The sequence below is a fragment of the Pelodiscus sinensis genome, chromosome 1 (genome assembly GCF_049634645.1).
Source record: "Pelodiscus sinensis isolate JC-2024 chromosome 1, ASM4963464v1, whole genome shotgun sequence".
Lineage (NCBI taxonomy): Eukaryota > Metazoa > Chordata > Testudines > Trionychidae > Pelodiscus > Pelodiscus sinensis.
In genome coordinates, this window is record NC_134711.1 from 106,706,254 (window position 1) to 106,729,404 (window position 23,151).

Here is a 23,151-nt window from a genome sequence, read left to right on the forward strand (position 1 = left end):
AATAGCAGCTAACTAAAACCCCGTAACCGTTGTTCAGTATGTAATAATTGTAGAGGTGAAATTTTATAATTTTAGTAATAAAATCAGATTTGATCAATTATTTTTTAACATTTTATTTGTGACCTCAATTATACTTAAATTGGACCTCTTCTGACCTGTAGAACAATATTTTTCAATGTTTTCTTTTTCCCCATCAATATATCTCACTTTGTTAAATATAGAAATTTTTTCTTCTATCTTTGGATGGCTTAAGAATGCCACAGCAAGAAAATTCAGCAGCTATCAGCACTTAGTTAAGAAAAATAAAATGAAAGCAAAGTGACTTATCACAGACCTAGTTCTGCCTGTAACTATATGGCTCCTTATTTATGGTATTAAGTTCTTCTCTCTTTGATAGGCACTAGCAATAGGTAGAACCTGTTGCATCAATCTTTCCTTGAAACATTGGGGTTTTTTTTTACACTTTCTACATCCGTATTCCTTCTATGTTTTATTTCTTTTGGATTTTAATGGGACTTCAGATTGGTCCTATGAAAAATTCTCTGCCCCCACAAGTAGTACTAACCAGTGATAAGCTATGGTATATCACTAAAATATTTCTTCTGTCTTAATTCTAATATATAACTTCACAAATGGTCTGCCATTGTAAAGTTATGGACTTCTATGGGGTTGGCAGTTAGAATGCTTATAAAGCTTCTGTTCACAGTGGATTGTTGTGGAGTTGCAGGACCTCTGTGGCCACTGATAGCAGAAATCTTTGATTATTCAGGGGAAAAACCATGCACTTATTTTTTATCCCTCTTTTCCCTGGTTTCATTCTCTAAAGACTGTTTCCTTGTTTAGGTGACATTAAATAACAGTTACACCTGGGCTAGAGATCTTCTAAGAATGAGGCCCAGACTTGGTTCGTTTTAATATTCATTCTAATTTATTGTGCGCTAGTGTAGCAGTTTATGGTGCTCCGAGTTTTGTCTTTGCTTGATTTTTAAGGGGTAGGAGGGAAATTGCAGCCAAGCGCTGTTGAGACTCCTTTCTGCACTCACTCTTTTTTTTTAAAACCAGACCTCCTTTCTTTCTTTAACAAGGGGTATGCCGCAAAAGATAACTGTCTGATGAAATATACTGTGCAATTTCTCTCTCTTCACTCCCCATCACTGTAAGCCCTCTTGAGGACTGTAAGGGTGTGTCTAGACTACAGAGTTTTGTCGACAAAAGTGGACTTTTGTCGACAAAACTATACCTGCTTCTACACTACCGCTGAGTTCTGTCGACATAACGTCGACAGAACTCAGCATTTTTGTCGATGCTGGTAAACCTCATTTTACGAGGCATAACGCCTTTTGTCGACGAGTTCTGTCGACAGAAGGAGTTATCGCATCTAGGATTGTGTCTAGACTACAGGGTTTTGTCGACAAAGCAGCTTGCTTTGTCGACAGAACTGAATGTAGTCTAGACGCTCTTTGTCGACAGAAGATACTGTCGACAAAAGCCTGTGGTCTAGACGTACCCTAAGAAAGATTTGTACTAATTATATACCATGAGGTTCTTTTACATGTTTAACACTGTAGTTTATAATTGTTTGGTAGCTAAGAATCCATTTTTTCTGTCTCTCCATAATGGTGAAGTAAATACCAGATCTTTGCATGTAAAACTGAAGGAAATGTCATTTATTGTATTAAGATAGCAGTTTGGGATAACTTTCCAATACTCCCTCTTTTAATCAAGTAAGCATGAAACAAAAGAACCATCTCTTAAAAGGCCTCTTTCCCCCTTCCTACCCCTTCCTTTTGTGCTTCTCAATTCAATAAATAATTAGGAGCAATGGAGGGGTGCATCAGAGGTTCCTGCGGCAGCCTGCGGCTTCTGCATCTGCTTCGCTGCAGATTCCTCCATCCAGCAGGGAGAATGGGAAGCACCGGTATGCTCACAAAGGGACCTGGAACTCATGCCACCCTGCCTCACCTGAAGTGCAACGGAGCAGCAGCCTTTCTGTCTCAAACAAAGCTGTATGGGCTATTCTTAGGTACAATACACCACAAGTGGTTTTGATTTCTTTTTCTTTTTTCCTCAACAGGTTGTTTTATATCTCAGTATATTTTTAATGACAAGAATCCCTTTACTTTCTTTTAAGCCTTTTTATGCAAAAACTAATAATTTTTGAGTGAGAAAAAACACTGTGCAGGAGCAGGGGGTAATAAACGAGTTCATTTCTGCTGCTTTAAATGAAAGGACTGATGGCATTTTACAGCAGAGAAGAATAGGTAATTTTTAAAAAGACCAGGCGTCAAAGAAAGGGCTTTGTCTCCCCCACCATTTTATGTGTTTGGATGAAGTACTTCTTTGTGTTTCTTATCCTTCCCTTCCTCTTCCAGAGGAAGAAGGTGGAGTTGTAATGTTGATTTGAGAGGGGAGGCACACATCCTTTTACTTGTGTGGTGGTGAGCGTGGGTACAGAGATTGAGCAGAACTGTCATATAAAAAACCTAACAATGAACTGCCAAATTTTGTCCTACCTTGTGCCCAAGAATTTGTTTACAGGTTGAACCTCTCTAGTCCAGAGCTCTCTGGTCCGAACATATCCGTAGTCCAGCATGATGTTTGGTTAGTCAGATGTCCACTTTTCATGGGTGAGGCCAAGTTTCCCAGGGTCCCATATAGTTTGTTTACAGCCACCAGTTCTGGCTCTCATTTCTGTAATATAATTTGCCCCTAAATGTCCTCTAAGAGCCCAGTAAGCAGTGGAAGTGTGAGTAATGCTGCTAGACAATACTGACCTTTCGTGGCCTGGAAAATTCTCTGGTTCAGAACTGGCCAGGTCCTAAGGGTTTTGGACTAGAGAGGTTCAACCTGTGTATATAACCTTGGCAGAATTCTTTTTTATTTTTTTTTATAATTTCAAAAATACCATCGGTTTTATTTGTAGGCATTAAAAATTATCTACTTAATTTTGTCAAACTGAACATTTATTGGGGTGGAGCTCAGGCAATAATTTAGGTAATGACCAGGACATGCTGAGATTCACAAAGTTTCAGCATTATAACTGTTAAAATACACATTGTCAATGTCACATTTCCTCATGTACAAAAGATCCCTAATCAGAGGCTAATAACTTTTCAAGCAGCATTTTCTTTCTTAGCTGATCTGTAGATTTTGATTATTACTAACTGAAATTTTTTTTCATTGGTTTGTGGATGTGTATATATGTTGTGTGGTTCAATTTATTTTAGATCCCAAGAAAACCAGGACACTCCACGGAGACTTAGCCACTTTCTTATTTATTGCAAGTTTTAAGCATTTAACATAGTTGTTTAAATTTCACAAGCCTTAAAAACAATTACTATGCAATTTAAACCTTAAATACTATAAATTCTAAAGCAATTAATTCAGCACAAAGCAATGCAAAAGCAATTAATAGAAGATCTACTATAATAAAGCTTACCCATATGCTATCTACAGTACCAGGCAGGAGGTCATGGTTCCTGGTCACCAGTGTGAAGGGCCTATTTACTTCTTGTTACATCGAGCAGGAACTGCGGGTCAATCCTGCTCATTCCCTCCCATCGATTCTTCTTACTAAGCCCATTTTATAGTAAAGCGAGATTTGGTCGTTCTAATAATATTTACCAATTGAGTATGTTGGGTACCTAAAATGCCCAATGCCTCTATTTGGAATACATCCTGCTACTCAGGATGTTGCAAAAACTACGTGTGTAGGTAACAGTTTTATGGCTGCATCTGTAATTTTTGCTTATCAGAAACAGAAGTACCTGTACAAGGATGCTTGTCGTGTGTTTTTTGACGTGGTCTTGCTGTACCAGGCTTAATCTGCATTGTTATGCAAAGCATTCCTTCTTCTCAAAGCTTCTCCCTCAACCTTGCCTGCGTGCTTATGTGCACCAGACTTGAGACAGGCCTGGGTTTGGCTTGTTAGAGATCTGGACTGTAAGGCAGACATCACCGTCTATTGTCGAGGCAGGGACACCCAGCCTCCCCTAAAAACAGTAACACTGACCTTCACAGGCATTTAACAAAGAATCTAATCCTTCTAAGCCAATTTATGCATAGCGAAAGCAGAGGTGGTGGAATAATGGAACAATTTTATATCCAGCACTAAGTGAGGTGGTCAGTGTACTCCCAAGGATCACCTCAGCAAGATAAGCAGTTCCCTTTAAAGATGAACCGCACTCTGATATAAGCCAAGTCTGACAGCCTTTCAGTGGCAGTGACTAAGAGGGTAAAGCAAGGCACACCTCAACGTCCTCTCTTAAATACTTAAGTTTGTCATTTTCTAAATTGTTCCTGTCTCCAGTAGCATCTAAAAGCTTCTTTAATGGCTTTCCCTCCTTAGCAGGTTACTGATGCTGCCTGGTTGTAGTTATTTGCAGGTGTTATTACAGACTGCATCTCTGGTTTTAAGAAAAATGTAGAGGAGGTAACATAGTAATGTTTGTTTACAGGCACATGAAACTCTAAAGCTGAAAATGGGAATAATTAGAGAGCCAGTCAGTGCTTTACTTCCAAATGAATTTTTTCCTGAATACAGTTGTCTGAAGTGTGTCCCCCATCCCCGACTGAACACATTATGACTTCTGCAGTACCTTTTAACTGCAGTTTTCTAAGGCAAAATAGCTTTTTTAAAAGTGTGCTATAAAAAGAAGCTGCTTTTAGAAGCAGTATGTTGTGATTCTTTTTTAAATTGCAAAATAGTCAATGTGCCTTAAAATGGAAGGAGAGAACAATTTGCAATTTATTCTTTTAATTAGGGATGTTAAAATGCAGGTGACTTGGTAACTGTGTAACAGCTGAAAATTTTAGTTATTATGCAGTTACATGTGAGGCGGCAGCCAGCTCCTCAGGAGCCAGCTTTTAAGCCAGCTCCTGGCACGTGCCAATGACTGTCGCACACTGCTACCTGTGATAGAGGCAACTGGGCAGCAGGTGGCTTCTCAGGAGCTGGACTGGGAGCCGTGTGTAACCATTAACCAGTAAGCTTGTGCTTATCAGTTACCTGTTTAAAGGGCTACACCCTTACATTCCTACTTTGAATCAAAGCACACAATTTTCAGAAGAGCCTCGGTGACCTTGCCACCTGAGTGCCATCCAAAATCAATGGGCATTAGGCTGTTTTTGAAATAGTAACCGAGGGCTTTATAAGGCTTTCTGATAGTACAGGTTGTACCTCCTTTGTCCTGCACCTTCGGGACTTGCGTGATCCCGAGCCAGGGAATTTGCTGGAGCAGGGAAGTCAATGCTGTATGGGCTCTGCTCTCTCCATAGTGCAGCAGAAGCGGGGAAGCTCAGCTCTCCCCAACCCCTGGCTTCACTGCAGCCTGGGGCTCCCCTGTCCCTGCAGTGGCCGGGAACTCCTCTGCAGTCCAGAGTTCCTCTGCCTGGCGTCTCTGCACTCCCCCCAGCACTCTTCTGCCACCTGGGGCTTTGTGCTGCACCAGGCAGCTTGCTGCTGCTCAGCGGGCTCCATCCAGCAGGCCTGCTGCTGCTCAGGGAGCTCCATGCTCCTCCTGGCAGTTCTGTGCTCTGCTCCCCAGCACTTCCGCTATGGAGCAGGGGGCTCTGCGTTTTCCCCAGTGATAGAGAGCTCTGCTCTGCCCGCCCCCCAGAAACCACGGGCTTTGCGTTCCTCCCAGTGACTCTGCTGCCCCCGGTGCTCCATCTCGGCTCCCTAATTTGGCAACGCCCTTGGCCCCAGCCCAACAGCTTATCCTGGTGAGTGCTCACATGGATGATGCTGGACCAGGGATGTTGCTGGACAAGGGAAGCCCGGATTAGGGAGTTTTAACATCAAGGGCCAGACAGACTCTTCTAGAAGATAGTCCTACATCAGATCATGTGCTGCCTCTGGTCCTCTCTGCAGCTTGTGTGCAAGCAATATTTCATAATTATGAAATGACCCCTGGCAACAGGACACTATTAGAAGCTTATGTCTGGCTGTCAGCAATATAGTGATCGTGTTAGCTGTACTCATTAATTGTATAGTCCACAATGATGTATTGTTATATTTTAATTACAAATTCCATGTCATAATAGCAAAAAGAGACTCCCAGAGCATGTGATCATAAGAGGGGTGAGGGAAATATTATCAGGTCAGGTGACGAGACAGTCTTGGCCTTTGTGTCCTATAATATCCCTCATTGCCAGTTGTAATTGCCTGAAACACTCTGCTTGGATTATTAGTGTCTTACTGTTTGAAGATGATCTGTAAGTGTGTGTGTGGGGGGGGGGGAGGGGAAAGTTCTGTGTATTTGTGGTGTAGTAGTGCGCAGAGGCCCCATTCCGAATTGGGAGTCCCTATGGATAGGTCCCTACCAATTTCATGGCTAAGAAAATGTCATGGACTGTGAAATCCGTCATCCTCCATGCAATCTGATCTCCCCTGCTGATTGGAGTACAGGGTTCCTAGCTGCTAATCTAGCCATTATAGGCAGAGAGAGGTGTTGTCCTTCCTCTGCATGGCTGCTCTTGGTGGGGAGATCAGACCCACCTCCAGAGGCAGCACAGAAATGAGAGTGATACCCAGTATTCCCTCTAATTTTTTTTCAATCCATGTGAAGAATAAATTTTATGTGTACTGACACATGTGCGGATGTGCACCACCAGTAGAAATATGCTGCCAACTGGGAGCTCTGCTGATCAGCTGGGTGGCATTTGAATCTTTCCTGAATGGCCTCCCAGACACTCAGCTTACAGAGAACACTGGCCTGATAACGGTGTCCGCTGTCTGTTCACCTCTCTTCTCTTCCCCCCCATCTCCGGCTACTTCTGCCACAAGTGCCAATTTTGGGGCTTCCTCCTACAGCGGCTCCTGCTGGGCTGGCAGCTTTCACTCCCCCTGGCTGCAGCTGGAGCAGCCTGATCTCTGGACTTCGGTGTTGGTTCCAGGCACTGAGCTTGGGGGTTCTTTCCCTGGCAGCTCCTCTTGGGGATGGGGTTTGTGTTCCTGCTGGTTGCAGCTGGGGCAGCCTGGGATCAGGGCTTCTTCCTGCCTGCTGCTCAAGTCCAGCCTGGGACAGCCCAGGTTTGGGCCTCCCCTCCGCCACTCCAGCTGGGGCTCGGAGCTTCTGCTCCCTCCCACTTCAGCTGGGACTTTGGGTAGCCCAGGCTTGGAACTTCTACCTCTTCCCTCAAGTCAGCTAAGCTCAGAGCTTTGGCCCTGCTGTGCTTGCCAGGGCTCAAGGCTTTTGCGCCTCCTCTCCCCATGACTGCCGCTCTAGCAGGGTATCAGGGCAACGTAGGCTCAGGCCCTGAATTCCCACTTTCAGCCAGGGCTTGGGGCTTCTGCCTCTCTCCCGCTGCTCGAGCTGATGATCAGGGCAGTCGGGGCTCAGGGTTTCCATGCCCCTCACCCTCTGCCACAATTCCAGCTGTAAAGTAATGCACATTGGAAAAAAATAATCCCAGCTACATACATACAATATGATGGGGATTAATTTAGCTACAACTGCTCAAGAGTGATCTTGGAGTTATTGTGGACCATTCTCGGTGTGCAGTGGCAGTCAAAAAATCAAACAGAATGTTAGGAATCATTAAACAAGGATAGAGAATAAGACGGAGACTATCTTATTGTCTCTATATAAAACTATGGTACACCCACTCTTGCATACTGTGTACAGATGTGATCGCCTCATCTGAAAAAAAGATATATTGGCATTGGAAAAGGCTCAGAAAAGGGCAACAAAATGATTAGGGGTATGGAAGGGGTCCCATATGAAGAAAGATTAAAAAGACTTGGACTTTTCAGCTTAGTCTCTTTTTTTCTAAGGGGGAATATGATAGAGGTCTTTAAAATCATGACTGGTGTGGAAAAAGTGAATGAGGAAAAGTTATTTACGTGTTCCCACAATGTAAGAACTAGGGGGTCACCAAATGAAATGAATAGGCAGCAGGTTTAAAACAAAGAAAAGGAAGTTTTTCTTCATGCAGTGCATGTCAACCTGTGGAACTCCTTGCCAGAGGATGTTGTGAAGACTAGGACTTTAACAGGGTTCACAAAAGAGCTAGGGTAAGTCCAGACTGCAGAGTATTTCTGGGATACCAGAGGTATCCCGGAAAAGCTCTGCTGCGTCCAAGGAATGCATCTGCTTTTCTGAGCGAAATTTCGGAAAAGCAGACGTGTTTTTTTGGCATCCCTATAAACCTTGTTCTACGAGGAAAAAGGGATTTCCGAAAGAGGCTTTTTTTCCCAACATTTGGCCCAGTATAGATTGGCCAATTGTCAGAAAAGCCTATTTTGGAAGAAAAGCAGAAAAAGATACACAAATTGGGGTTCGCAATTTAGTATCTGTTTCCGATATAGCTTTGTAGTTCAGATAGCCCTAGATAAATTCAAGGAGATTAGGTCCATCAATGGCTGTTAACCAGGATGTATAGGAATGGTGTCCCTGGACTATGTCTGGAAATGGATGACGAGAGGGATTATGTGAGGATTACCTGTTGTGGGCATTTGGCTGTGGCCCACTGTCGGCAGACAGGATATTGGGCTGGATGTATCTTTGGTCTGATCCAGTATGGCCATTCTTATAGGTAAACACTTAGTAAGACAATCTGTGGCGCTAAAAGCCTACAATTAAATTAATTAAATTTTATTTCTATTTGCTTTATGCTATAGATAGAAAGGGCTAAAGATATGTTCAACAAATGCATTATTTTAAAATGTATCTTTCCTCCCCACTTGCCACCAGGTTGCTCAAAATGTCCAGGCTTCCTTGTTTACGATCAGAGGCACTGACTGCACAAATAGCATATCTGAACTTTTTGCAAGGAGGATGCATTTTACATTTTTTTTTGCATAGAAATTGTTCCTTTAATTCTCTCCTGTTTGGAGAAATCAGTAAAAATATATTTTGTCCACATTAGTAAAATTGTAGGTTGCTGTTTAATTTGTGCCCTACACTGACCCAGATTATCAACTGGTGTTAATTGATTTCACTCCACTGAAGTCAGAGTTATGCTGATTTTTTTTCCCCTCACTGAAGTTTTGATCCTTTGAATGTTTCCCCTAAACCATGCGAGGAATTGTTACCCAACACACACATTCAGCTACTTAACTGATTCACTTGCAGGAGGAAGCTTGTGCACCTAAACGTGAGGAATTGATAGCGTTGTGTGAAGGACAGTAGCAGAATGGAAATGAATTCTTAAAGCAATCTTTCAACAAGTGTCCCAGTGCGACACACTGGGAATGTGAAACCTGGCCGAGTAGGAGACACGTGATAATGGGTTGAAATGGAGGCCTTATGTGGCCCATTTGCTGGAGAGAGTGTTGTGGATTCACTGCTAGCTTTTGTGTGTGTTGCTGACCTAGACCAGTCAGTCTCTCTCCCAGCCCTTCAGTCACTGGACAGTTTGCTGCTAATGGCAACCAATCTGTATTAAGGGAAGAGCTGATCCCATATAGCAGTTCCTGAAGGCCGAGAGGATACTGTTCATGGTACCTCTTGTTAGGCATCCCTAATTAGCCAGTTCATTAAGCAGCCTTGACTTTTTTTTTTTAATGAGTCAGTATCTGTTGTAAGTAAAGGCTATTGTATGCAAATCATTAACATGACTATCCATGGTATCTTTCTGTCCCTAATCCATAGTGTAAATGGTCCCATGTACTAGAGAACTTGTACAATGTAAGCTGATAGACTCCTTGTCGTCTGCCTAGACAATATAAACTTGCTTATAATTGTGTTTTTGTTTTCAAGGGAGTGAAAGTTTGGTAATATTGCATTTATGGAAACTAGTTAATTCCTTCCTTGTCTTAAGTGGAAATGCACTGATTCCTAGTTCATCTTAGCACTGATCTTTCCTAAGACTGAACTACAAAATAAATTAGTGCAGTTGACCAATCTATACCGGTTCTGATCTGACCATTTCTAGAGCAGAGGAAAATAGAACTGTGAGGGGAAATACCAGGGTTTTTGATAAAGTTGAGGGTAAATGTTGCCAAGTGCCAGCTGCTTTAAGGGAAGGAGTGGTAGCAGTAAGAAACTGACTATAAAATTTGGTTAGACATTTTAGGGTTTGTTTATCTCAAGGTCATGAACACCTAGTAAGCACAGGTGACTTTACTACTTATGATATTTGGCAGTCTAATGGGCTGCCCAAATACAGTCTTAGTATTGTCTTTGGACCTCACTCTTTCTACTTTTGTTTTCCCCTTTTAAAGTTTTGGGTCTGTCTTTTCCATCTATGTTTGACAGAAAAAGGATGGACAAATACCACCAATAATATCCCCATTTATTTATCCCTTTCTCTTCTTTGGCTTGTCTTCTTTTCTCATTTCTTTATTCTCTGTGTTGTCTTTTTTTTTATTTTGGCTTCAACCTTTCTTGAACTCCCACTATCCTTCCCTCCTCCACTTTATATGTTCCCCCAAAACATCCTTTTTTTGGAATACCTCCTCCTTTCCAGATGGGGGAGGACTCAATTTTTCTCTCTCTGCAGGGCAGCTGCAAAAGTCAAGCAGTAGTACTCTGCACAGAGAATGGATGCAGAGGGAGTCTGTCCACTATGTTAATTAACACCAGTTTCCTTCAGCTGCCTTTTTGACTGTTTTAAAGTGTTTCGGCACATAATGAATCAAGTCCTATGTAGATAACCATTTTAATGGAAAAACAGCCATGACTGAGTGACCGTTGCCAGCTTCCCTTTTTAGCTGGCTGTGTGTAAATGTGTAAAGCTCTCAGGAGCTGACATGCCATTGTGACCACTAACGATGTTCACTTATCTGCTGCTCATGATATAGCAAGCCTAGTAGATGAAATCCTTATAAGATATATTTATGTGGTAGATCTACTATGTCGAAGAACTTTGGGAGACTGCACTAGAGGAATCAGTGCAACATAATATACATGTTAGAGTATATTGAATCATAACGAATTCCCCCCATGTCCCTGATACACTGGTGCACATCTAATCATGAGCTTTCCCCTTTTCACCACTCTGATACATTACATGAGTAAGAGGCTGGTTTTCTTGACACCAGTGATACTCATTGGCGGTTGTGCACAATCAGTTTGGAACACTAAAGCCCTCATTCTCTGTTGTCTTGCACCTTCGTTAATTTTACATCCAGTGCAAAGCGAGTGTAAAATATTGCTAAATCAGAATGATGATGTTCACATCCACTTTGCATTCATTATGCACTGGAGTAAATGATTGCACCAGATTCAAGGCGGGGAGGGTCAGAATCTTTTTGTACCTCCCCACTGCTGCATGGTGCTCTGTACACTTGGGATGCCTGTGTCTAGGATGCGCTAAATGCAGCGCTTAAAATCATATTGTTTCTTACGCCTCAATTTCTAATCTTGCTGCTGAATCTGGCTTCCTGCTATCATATTAGTAGATGAGGAATTATCTAGATCTGTTTATCATAAAGCTTATTGGAAATTATTCTAGTGCTTTAAGTGACTACATAAACTGAGCTATGTGGAAGAGAGCACAATACTTTGATATAAATCTTTTGTGTTTTTATTCAAAATTAGCGACACTGCCTTTCTAAAAAATAACAACATTTGAAAAAGGTGTAAAATGTGTCTGGTATATACTCGTCTATCATCTTTGGAGATTTTGCCCTTACCCCCAATTCTGGATTCATTCAGTGTAGGATAAAAGTAGTTGGTTATTTGTTATAAGTTTTACTATATATTAGTGAGATGACATAATACAAGATGAAACCAGCATACCCCAAACCTGCTTGTCTGAGAAGCCTGCCAGTCACAGTGAAAAATAAATGTTGCCATATTCCCAAAGCCATAACCCCTCCAGTATTAATAATTGACCATGTCTCTTTATCACAGTGAAAAGTGTTTACCTATTGTTACATATTAGAATCAATAAGATTAATGTAATTTATGGCTTCTCAGTCTGAGGTTTTGGTGGTCTGTAGAGAGCTGACCAGACACATAGTACTGGTCTTTCTCTTCCTTGTTTCCAGTTGTTAAAGCCTATTGAGTAGCATCTAAATTCCATGAAATACTTCTCCATATGAGCAACTTTTCTTTAATTGCTGTAGGTACATTACATGACCATGAATAGGGAGATGTCCATGAGACCGTGTATTAAATAGTGGCCACACTATGGAAAACATTGAAAATCCCTGTTTATAATTTTAAAAGATTTGAGGGAAAAATTGACACTGTGCCTTTGACAGCACTTAGCCTATAGCTAATTCCTGTGTTTTTCTGATATAGTCATCTGGTCTGGTTTGTATGGGTCTTTCACACAACAGCAGGAGGAGAGGAAATTTATTTAAGCTGTGAAAAGCACAAAAAGTGTCCAAGGGAATTAGGCAGAAGTGTGGCACCTTGAAGTTATTTTTATGTATTTTTTTTAAAATGTGCACAGTAAGTTTCCCCCTTCCAAAGCTTCTCTTGCTCCCTTCCCTACCCCCCAGAATACATTTCATGCCTTGGGCCAGGCTAGGGTTCGGTTATCACTGAGGGGGCCATGGTTGGAGGTGCTGTCCAAATTAGGCTGGGCAATGCCATCCAGAGCTGGCAGGGAGGCTTAGGCAGGAGGACTTAACATGCTGAGCTAGTGGATCAGCTCCTGGGTCCCCCCTTCCCTTTCCAGTGGGCATAGTGGTCAGGGAGTGTATAGCTGGGGGAACCCCCTGGCCTCAGAAAGGCCTCTCTGTGAAGCCTGGCAAGGTTGGCTGGAGAGTAGCTGCTTCTGGCCAGAAGCCCAAAGGTGCAGTAGCTGACTGAGGGTTGGCAGTTTATAACCTAGAACCTCTGTACTCCCAGCCAGAAGCCACTGCTCTCCAGCCACCCAGGTCTGAAGGCAGCACCGCTGTCAGCAGCAGCCACGCAAAAGTAGCACCACTCGTACTTCAGCAGTGCTGCCTTCTAGTTTGGTGCCTGGCAGGGCTGGTGACAGATTTCATTGGGCCCTGGTGTGTGTGTGTGTGTGTGTGTGTGTGTGTGTGTAAGGAGGGGGTGGGCTTGGCTCCAGGCCCTTCAGAAGGGACAGGGCCTTGGGTGTAAGGGGTGGGGCTGGCGTAGGCAGCCTTCAGCACCACCTGGACTACCTGTGCCTCCCCCACCCAGCCTTCAGCATCATCCAAGGCTCTGGCAGCAATTTAAAGGGCCTGGGACTCCAACTACTGCTGCCATAATAGTGGTGCTGGTGGCCTGGAACCCTGGGTCTTTTTAAATCTCCAGGGGTTAAGAATGATTTTTCTAGTCTGCACGGAAAAATATTGTTTTATCATATTTTAGTGCAAAGCTTTGAGATTATGGAAAATACTGTTTAATTTAGGTAACTAAAGGTATGTCTACACTACCCCGCTAGTTCGAACTAGCAGGGTAATGTAGGCATACCGCAATTGCAAATGAAGCCTGGGATTTGAATTTCCCGGGCTTCATTTGCATAAGCCGGGTGCCGCCATTTTTAAATCCCGGCTGGTTCGAACCCCGTGCCGCGTGGCTACACGTGGCACGAACTAGGTAGTTCGAACTAGGCTTCCTAGTTCGAACTACCGTTACTCCTCGTGGAATGAGGAGTAACGGTAGTTCGAACTAGGAAGCCTAGTTCGAACTACCTAGTTCGTGCCACGTGTAGCCACGCGGCACGGGGTTCGAACCAGCCGGGATTTAAAAATGGCGGCACCCGGCTTATGCAAATGAAGCCCGGGAAATTCAAATCCCGGGCTTCATTTGCAATTGCGGTATGCCTACATTACCCTCCTATTTCGAAATAGGAGGGTAGTGTAGACATACCCTGAGGGTACATCTACACAGCAGCAGCATTTCAGAATAACCTGACGTTATTCTGAAATAACATAGTGTGTGTCTACACTACAAGTCTTTATTTCGAATTAATGTCAGGCTGGAGGACTTCTTACTAACTCATGGTAACCCTTATTTCTTCAGGGGCAAGGGAAGTTGGAGGAAGAATGTTCTTTAGCCAACTTCCTGCTGTGTAGACAGCGCCAAAAGCCGAGTTAAGCTATTTCAACTTCAGCTACACAATTGACATAGCTGAAGTTGTGTAGCTTAATTCGACTTTAGCCCTGCTGTGTAGACGTCCCCTGAGAGGTAAAGATAGGTAAACATATCTTCTAGATTTTAAGGCCAGAAGGGATTGGTAGGATCATCTCATCTGACCTTCTGCATAATGCAAGTCATGAAACTTAACCCAGGAATTTCCACATCAAGTTCATAGCTTTGGGTTGAACTAAAGCTAGAATATTGTCACTTAATTTATGACAGCATTGCGCCATCTCTCTCTAATATTTAGAATTCTAGTTCCTTAGTACACTGATCCCCATAGTAAAATCCACATAGCTAATTAAGAGTAATCTATGTGTTGATTACCAGTTGTCATAGTTGCTTGTACAAATTATAGTTATGCACTCTCTCTCATTCCTGCTTTTGTTTAATTGAATCCTCTGAAAGCTTGAAACTGAAAACTGTTTCCGACAGCAAATATTCTCTCCATATTGGGTGTATCTTGGGAGCTTGTAGTACTTGCTGTGAATGGTGAGCTCCTGATACATGCTCATCAGAGTTGGTCTCTGGGTAAAATTTGGAAAAATGCCTAAGTGCTTGTGTCACTATGAAAGTGGGAGTTGGGCTTATAGGTGCTTTTGAAAATTTCACCCAGAGTTCACATTTGTTCAGTCCTTTCAGGGAAGACTCATATCTTGTTGTACCTGGTGTTGTTGTGTCTGGGGATGGAACTCTTTCCTTTAAAATCAATACTGACCCAATGTCCAGTGTGCTCTTCAAGAGAATTGTGGTGCCAGTTCCCTCTCCAAAAGATGACAGATTTTATTTTAGGCAAGCTGGCAAAAGGTGAACTAAGTTGGTCAAACTTGGTTGAAAGCAGACAAGGTCTTGTGTGTGTACATGCACTTAGCTCACTTTTCAGTGCTGGGAGATCCAGGAACAAAAAAAGACTAGTCAAAATTCAGTTAAGTCAATACAGTTACTCCAGAGATGCATTTGATCAAATAAATAAACTGTTAGTGGTGTTGTTCACTTGTACTGTACCAAGTAAGCAAACGGGGACAGGCTTTTCTATATTACTATGCTAGGCAGTATTAGTGCATCAGTCAGCAGTCCAACCTATGGAAAAATATGGTGAGGTCAACCTGTATCTTTTATGGCTAAACTCACAGGTTCTGTTGCAATTCAGACAGATGTGGATCTCCAGCATGCAGCAAGAAGGAATGGAAAGGGAAACCAGGGACAGTGCACATAATGGTGTAACAGTGTATCGATAGGTTGGGGATATTTTGACCTTTCCTAATTAGGTGCTGAAGTGGTATTTCTCTTTGTAGTCCACATGTAGCAATAGTTCATCTCAAGTAACACACTCCAACAGGTTTCCACTTGACTATAAAATTCTTGCTTACATTCGCTTTGAAAAACAGAAACCTCACTTGTCTTTTAATTACTTGCATTGAAAAACAGTATTGCAATTATTGCCGTGAGTGATTTTTTTTTTTAGTTTGTTGGCAGTTGCAAAAAAATTATTGGAGAAAAGTGGTTAAGGCTGAACCAAACCCAAGACTTTTTTTTTCTTCTAAAAAGAAAAATCTAAAGGTGTGACTCTAGCCTTGAAAGTATTTTGGGTCTTTGCCCATAGAACAACAAAATAGCAGAAGAGGGCATTGAAAATAATATGGAAAGTGTGTAACTACATGTGTGTCGATAGTTTATACAGCTGCATAATTTTCTGTAATTGAGGCTTCAAGATTTAGCATTTCTTACGAAATACCTATCTACCATAACTTTTAATTATGAACATACCAACTTTGTATGAAACAAAAGTCCTAGCTCTCTTAAGTGATTACATTTTGGGAGAGGTGTTGTCAGAGTGGTATTTATGATAACTGTAGAAAGAGTACTAGGAACAAGTGATTATACAACATTTTTGTGGATGTTTAACTACTAAAATACTTAGTTTAAAGACATTGTCAAGATTGTGGGTTCAAATTTTCACTTTTTATAAGCCCAGATTCAGGAAAGCACTTAAGCATGTGCTTACCGCCTGTTTAGTTTAGTGGAACTTAAAGAAATAGCAATGGGGTGTTCATTCTCTGACATCCAGAAAATTCCTGTTGCTACAGTTGCATGAAGATGGAGATATGTTCTATTCAGTGTTAAAACCCATCCTGAAACTGCGTTTTACAGCAGCATTTCCCAAAGCCAACTTTTTTATCAGACTGGTCATGCTTTGACCTATTTCGGTGCAGAAAACACATATTTGATGAAGCTTTTGGACAGTGTTTGAATCAACTTTTTCTGTAGTGATAGCTGACTTCCTAGTCTATATGGATCAAATTCTAGGAGTGAGGCTTGCCTCGGTAACTGATTTATGTCCTAATACAGGACATTTTATGTAAGAAAGTAGAATTGAAGGACCAACATAGGTATTGACCCTGCCAAGCATTTATGAAAACTCATAACTTTGTTCCCTTCAATAGTCCACCAAAGCCAATTAGACTATTCACGCGAGCCAAGTTTTGCACGTGTTAAGTGCTTTGCAGGAGCAGTGTCATAGTCTACAGTGGCGGTTATTCTTTTTAGCTCACTGTCTGTACAGTTACATGGGGTTCAGGGATATTGGCATAAAAGTAAATTGTGCCTCTGTGCTCCACTTGGCTTCAAGTTTATGCATTGTGATGGACATGGAGCTGCTATGTAATCATGAAAAAGGAATGAGATAATTTTATGAAGACTGCATAAGACCTGGTCAGTGTGGTGAAGTTATTGCATTAAATGTACTGCTCCAGTTTGATATAGGGTTGCCAGGTGTCCGGTTTTGAAGCGGACAGTCCAGTATTTGAGCTTCCTGTTCAGGAAACAAATTGAGAAAATAGAAATGTCCGGTAAGCTGTAATGTAGATTGTGATGTAATGTCAAGTGTGTCTGGTATTTTTGTTGAAACTATCTGGCAACCCTAGTTTAATAGGGGTCAGCATGAAGAACCATAAGAAAACATGGTAGATCTATATAAGAAAAATCTGAGCAAATGTAACCCACACACCTTCTGGGTGTGGGACACTGTCCTGTATAGTGACAAGTATCAGAGAGGTAGCCGTGTAGTCTGAATCTGCATAAACAACGAGGTGCATGCATCTGACGAAGTGGGTTTTTGCCCACAACAGCTTATGCTCTAATAAATCTGTTAGGGTATGTCTACACAGCAAAGTTATTTTGAAGTAACTTTCCTAGCGTCTACCCAGCCAAACCACTATTTAGAAATTAATTCGAAATAGCGGAGCACTTATTTTGAATTTGGTAAACCTCATTCCACGAGGAATAACACCAAATTCGAAATAGCTATTTCGAAATAAGTGCTGTATAGACACTTATATCGAAATAGGTGGCGTCCAGCCTCAACTAAGAACACTCCTCTCCCTCCTCCGTCCCCGGAGCCCTTAAAGGGGTTGACTCTGGCCACAGTGCCTGTGCCAGCTCCAAGCCTGCCAGCCCAGAGCCAGCAGTCACTGCCCCTTACCCAGTGGCCCCAGAACATGAGCCAGCAAGCCACTGGCAGCCAGCCCTCCACCAGGAGCAGTCTGCCAGCTCCCAGGAGCCTGTCAGGGCCCGGAGAAGGCGGGCACCTACCTGGTCCAGGGTGGAGATCATGGACCTTATTCAGGTTTGGGGGGGATGCCCCCAACATCCATGATCTCCGCACTAGATGGAGGAATGCGGCCGTCTACAGCAGGATGGCTGCCAGCCTGGCCACCAAAGGCCACATGTGAACCCAGGAGCAGGTTTGCATGACAATCAAGTTGGTCTGGCAACTTATGAAGATTAGAATTTGACTTCTAGTTTTGACATTCTCTAAACTCTTGCTATTTTTAAGTAGTTTTCCCAGCATGAATCTCTTCTCTGACCCTGGCTACTGATACTCACACCTGATTTGTTTTTTGTCATCAATATTCAGGAAGGAAAGGTGCACTAGAATTAAGATCTGAATCTAATTCTCATGTTTTGTTCTTCAGAAAATAGTTTCTGTCTTTATCCTTGTTATGCTGAGACAATAGAAATGATTGAGCATTTTCATAGTCTAGAAAGATGATATGGGAGGATAATTTTATGATTAAATTGTAGGATGGGAAACTGAGAGCTGGACTCAACTGCTGGTTCTGCCACAGACTCTATGTCACTTGGACAAGTCATTTAATATTTTTGTATCTCAGTTCCTGCTCTGTAAAGGGGGGATAAAGATATAATAATTCCTTTCTCCCACTATTTGTGCCTTGTCCTTTTTTTAAGACTATCTTCTTTTGTCTTGCAGTCTAAATGTACGATTACATAGCACAATGAGTGTTGATCTTTGGGGCCTCTTGTTGCTACTTCAGTACAATTTAAATGAAAATAATTAAAAGTTTGGCAAAAATAATATTGATGTCTGGAAACCTAGAGAAGCAAACCTTTTTGTTTTGTTTTTTTGTTTCGTCATCACTTAGGTATGATGATTGGTTATTAAGTCTACATTGAAAGAAGACTATTAAAGTTGCAAAATCAGCAGTCAAAATTTAGGAAATGCCAGAAGTGAAGTTTGCCAACTGTAACATGACCCTCTCGTGTGCATACATTATGGTAGACTCTTAACTACAGAGTCACATACTTTTTATTCCACAGCACCCCGCCTTATTCAGTCCATGAGATGTATGATGCTCACTTAATGAACAGCTATTCCATATTTTTATTTTTTTTCACTTCTTATTCAGTTTGTGGTCCCAGGCCTACTGTTCAAATTCTGCTCTGAAGACAGGAGTATTAATTTACTCTGAAAGTTGTGTGCACTGCCAGCCTGAATTCTAGTACAGGTTGCACTTCTATAAACCAGAACTCTGTGGTCTGGGATTAGAGAGTCTTGGCGCACTGCAGGGAGTTGGAGGGCCAGAAGCCTGGTGCTATGCAGTGGTGTGTGTGTGTGTGTGTGTGGGGGGGGTGATGCACAGCCCACCTGGAGGGGCAGGAGCCTGGAAGTCTGGAACACGGCTCAGCTGGGCTGTGGGGGGAGCAGAAAAGCAGGGCCTGGGAACAGGGTGGCCAAAAATGACCTCTCCTGGTCCATAACAGTCCCTCATCCAGAACCAGTAAAATCCTGAGTGCGCGAGACCAGGGAAGTCCAAGTTGTATTTCCTAACATTGGGAGTCTTTACGTTGCAACTTTATTACAGGCAACCCTCGCACTTACGACCTAATTGGTTCCTGGAGAACTAACATAAGTCGAGCTGTCGTAAGTCGAAGCCTTATTTCCCGTAGGCACAATGACATAAATGGGGGTTCCATTCCTGGCCTGCTTTGCCCCCTGGGAGCTGTAGTCCCCAGCGCGCCAGGCTTATCACTTAATCCTATTGACTACATATGCTTTGACCCCCCCCACACTGCCTCTATATCAGAGACAGCAAGGCGGGGGGAACAAGAGCTGGTGCCTGTGAGGAATGGCTTTAAGCAGGATCCCCATGAGCACTGGATCCACCTACCCCTCTACCTCCATGCTGCTGCCTCTGATAGAGAGGCAGCAGCGCGGAGGGAGGTGGGGCAGGTAGGAGCCAATACTTTCAGAGAGCCGGCTTTGAAGTCAGTTCCCCGTGTGTATCCGCTCCCGCGGACTCACCTGCCCCACCCTTGCTGCCTCCTACAGAGGCAGCAAGGGGGGCGGGCAGGAGCTGTGGTGGGGGGAGCCAGCTTAAAAGCCAGTTCTCTGCAGCACCAGCTCTGCAATGCCACCTTCCCCCCCAACACTGCTGCCTCTGTCAGAGGCAATAGCACGTGGGGGGATGGAGGAGAGGAGAGCAGGGGAGGCTGCTGCGAAGCAGCCTCTGCCTGCAGAGGGATCCGGCTCCCCACAGAGAGAGGCTGTTCTGCATCCTGCCGAGCAGCCTCTGTCCATGGTGTGCTCGGAATCCCCACGTGGACAGAGGTAGCCTGCCACCCCACACTGCAGTCTGTGTATCAGAAGCAGCAGCAGTAGGGGGTAGCAGGCAGCCGGTCTGCACTTGTTTTTAAACTGTCTCTCTTTGTGGACTGGCTCCTGTCTGCCACCCTACGCTGTTGACTTAGAGAAGGCAGCTGCGGGCTGTATCCACTGGCTTGGCGGAACGGATCTGGCCCCCGGAGGCTGCTTTGCCCACCCCTGTCCTATTTTTATCCCTTCAGACTTCTAACCCAGTTCTTCTCCCGCTCCTCCTCTCCTACTCAGTCTCCTTGCCCAGGCATCCGTTCATCCCAGCTCCTTCTCTGATTTGTCTCTCTTTTGCCTCCTACTCTCCAGTCATCTCTGTTCCTCACATATGTTCCCCGTGCCCACTGGCTCTCAGTCAGTCTTCCTCCCTGAGCTTCTTCTCCAGTTTGTGTTCCCCACCATCTTTGTCCCCAGTTCCCTGCCAAGCCAGTAGGGTTGCCAGGTAGTTCAGTATTTGAGCTTTCTGTTCTGGAAACAAACAGAAAATATAAATGTCCGGTATTTTCTAAATAAGATGTAATGTAAATTGTGATGCAATGTCAAGTGTGTCTGGTATTTTTGTTGAAACCATCTGGCAACCCTACAAGCCAGTCCCAGTTCTTCTTTGGTACTCCACTTGCCATCAGGTCTGTCTGTCTTCTCTCCGCTCTGCTGGTTTCTGGTCCCAGCCAGCCATTCCTAGTCTCTCCCCTTCTTCTTCATCTGATCTGCCCCTAGCCACTCTAGTAACACTCTCAGTTCTAATCTCTTAACACAGCCAGCCCCACTTCTAATTTCCCCTGCTCTCCCAGGCTCTTTGTGCTAATCTATTCCTCCAGGCCAGGCTCTTGGCCCTTCTGCTTTTCTATCAGGCAGCTTTCTCCTCCAGGATGCCTGGGTATAAGGGGAGGGGTGTTTATTGAGAGCCCAGGACAGACAGTCACTGCTACCACTCTCAGTTCTGGTGCTTCTCCCCAGCTTGGTGAACAGCAGCCCAGAGAGGTCATTCCAGGGGAAAAGGCTTGTGCTAAGTCTCTCACTGAGTCAAGCCCTTAGTAAAGATCTTACAATCAGAAGCTTGATTCTCCTCTTACACTGTTTTCGTGGTGATATAACAGCAGGAGGGTATAGAAACTGCTTTAACAGTGGAGAATCAGGGCCATAGCATTTCTGTGCCTTTAAGAAATGGGAGCTCTCTTGGTATAACAATTTAAAAAGAGACCAGGATAGTTAGTTATTTCACTGTTTTTATTGGCTATTTGTAATATGGGGAGTTTATTTTAGTTAGAAACAGTGCAAGTAAATCCTGCCCTCAGCATGACCACAATAATAACAACATCAACAGCCAGAATCTGTTGCTGATGGAATTATCTCCTCTCCTACTCCTCTTGATCATGCATATTCTCAGGCAGTTTAAAGTAATTGCACATTTGGGTTTGCATTTGCTAACATCAGTTGGCCTACTTGCATGTATTAACCCAAGAACTTGTGCATACAAATAGTCCAAAATAAGGAATTCAGTGAAATTGTGCCCCTCTTGTGTTAGATCATTTGTGTTGCTTTTAGGATAATCACTTTATCTTTATTTGCAGAGTCTAAAAACAATTTTTTTAGGAAGATATGGAAAGTAAATGCCATACTCATTGGTCAGCCGTGTGTGACAAGAGTCCAGAGGCCCTGTTAATTTGCTAGTTAGCAGCAAGTGAGGTAACCAGTTAGGCCTTGCACAGGCATACCAGTATGTCAGGGCATCAGGGCGGACTAGGATTGGTATTAGTTTGCATATCTGTTGTTAGTTCATTAGCTTATTTTTAAAATATCAATACACTCAAGGAAACAAAATCTAGAGAAAAACCTAAGGTTGAATAAAATGACCTGGGGAGGCAAAAGCAGTCAAATGTGGGAATATTTTTTCTTTCCTCATCCTTGAAGGATGTTGATTAAGTAAGGTAAAATTCATCCCATCCAGAGGACCAATGCAAGTCCTGTACACCGCTGAAGTCCCACATAAAACCTTGAGTTGTAGGCACTTACTGTATGATGTTACCTAGGCTATGTCTAGACTGCAGGATTCTTTCGAAAGAGGCTCTTTCGAAAGCATCTTTCGAAAGAGCCTCTTTCAAAAGATCGCGTCTAGACTGCAGGCGGATCTTTTGAAAGAGAAATCCGCTTTTTCGAAAGAGAGCACTCAGCGAGTCTGGATGCTCTCTTTCGAAGACGGCCTCTTTACATTGAAGAACGCCTTCTTTTGAAAGAGGAGCTTTCGAAAGAAGGCGTTCTTCCTCGTAAATTGAGGTTTACCACCATCGAAAGAAAAGCCGCGTTCTTTCGAAATAATTTCAAAAGAACGCGGCTTGAGTCTGGACGCAGGGGAAGTTTTTTCGGGAAAAGGCTACTTTTCCCGAAAAAACCCCTGAGTCTGGACACGGCCTAAGTGAAAATCTATAACTTATAAGTGCAATATGTGTGTTCCAGTGTTGGTCTGCAGAGTCTGAGCATGCGTGTTCCATCAGCTTCATGGCACTGTCTTTTCACTGTACGTGGCTGTCATATTAAACTAATATGGAAATAGATTCAGTGTCCATTTTTGTTGGGTTTCCCTGGACTTAATGACATTCACTGTCAAGGAATTATTGGTGTCTGAGAAATATAAATGCCTGAATGGCATGGTTAGGGGAGTCATTTTATGAGTGAACAGGGCCAGTTTTGCATAAGGATTACAGAATCGATTGGAGAAAATAAAGTTGTAACAGTGATAAAGTGGCACCCAAATTATTCTGGGTTACATCTCTTGTTTCTGTTTATTTGATTTGTCCAATTTTGCCTTTCCACACTTGTCGATGAGCCATCTTATTGTTAAAGCTTCAGGACACCTGGTAAAAACATTGGCACTGCTCTCGCTAGTGGAAGAATCCAGGTACATCTTTCCACTTCATCAATGGTAGTTGTTCTGGAAACTATTTAATAACTTGCTTCTGTGCATAATAGCTATAGAGTTGTTTCAGGGGAAGGATGATGGACTCTGATGGCTAAGCAGCATAATTTTTTTAGGTTTTTTTTGGATGATTTAAGTGATCATTCTTTCCAAAACCAGAAGGGCACCAATCTCATCAACTATGTCTTTAGACAGATGGTAGGAGTCACACAAGTTAAAATACTTAAGGTTTTACTGTACCACAGCAGCCAAGACTTGAAATTTATTTTACAAAGGCCAGATCTACTGATGTG

The 23,151-nt window shown here is 43.0% G+C and overlaps 1 protein-coding gene across 6 annotated transcripts in view; it reads left to right on the forward strand.

Annotated features, from left to right (window-relative positions):
* Positions 1–23,151, forward strand: part of TMTC1 (transmembrane O-mannosyltransferase targeting cadherins 1) — a 224,796-nt gene that overhangs the window by 21,920 nt on the left and 179,725 nt on the right. For 4 of the 6 annotated variants that reach the window (XM_075940705.1, XM_075940703.1, XM_075940711.1 and 1 more), the window contains exon 5: positions 1,817–2,023. The exons of the other annotated variants lie outside the window; for them this stretch is intronic. In XM_075940705.1, the coding sequence (XP_075796820.1) occupies positions 1,817–2,023 (207 nt within the window). The remainder of the gene's footprint in view (positions 1–1,816; positions 2,024–23,151) is intronic. 6 annotated transcript variants of the gene reach the window in all.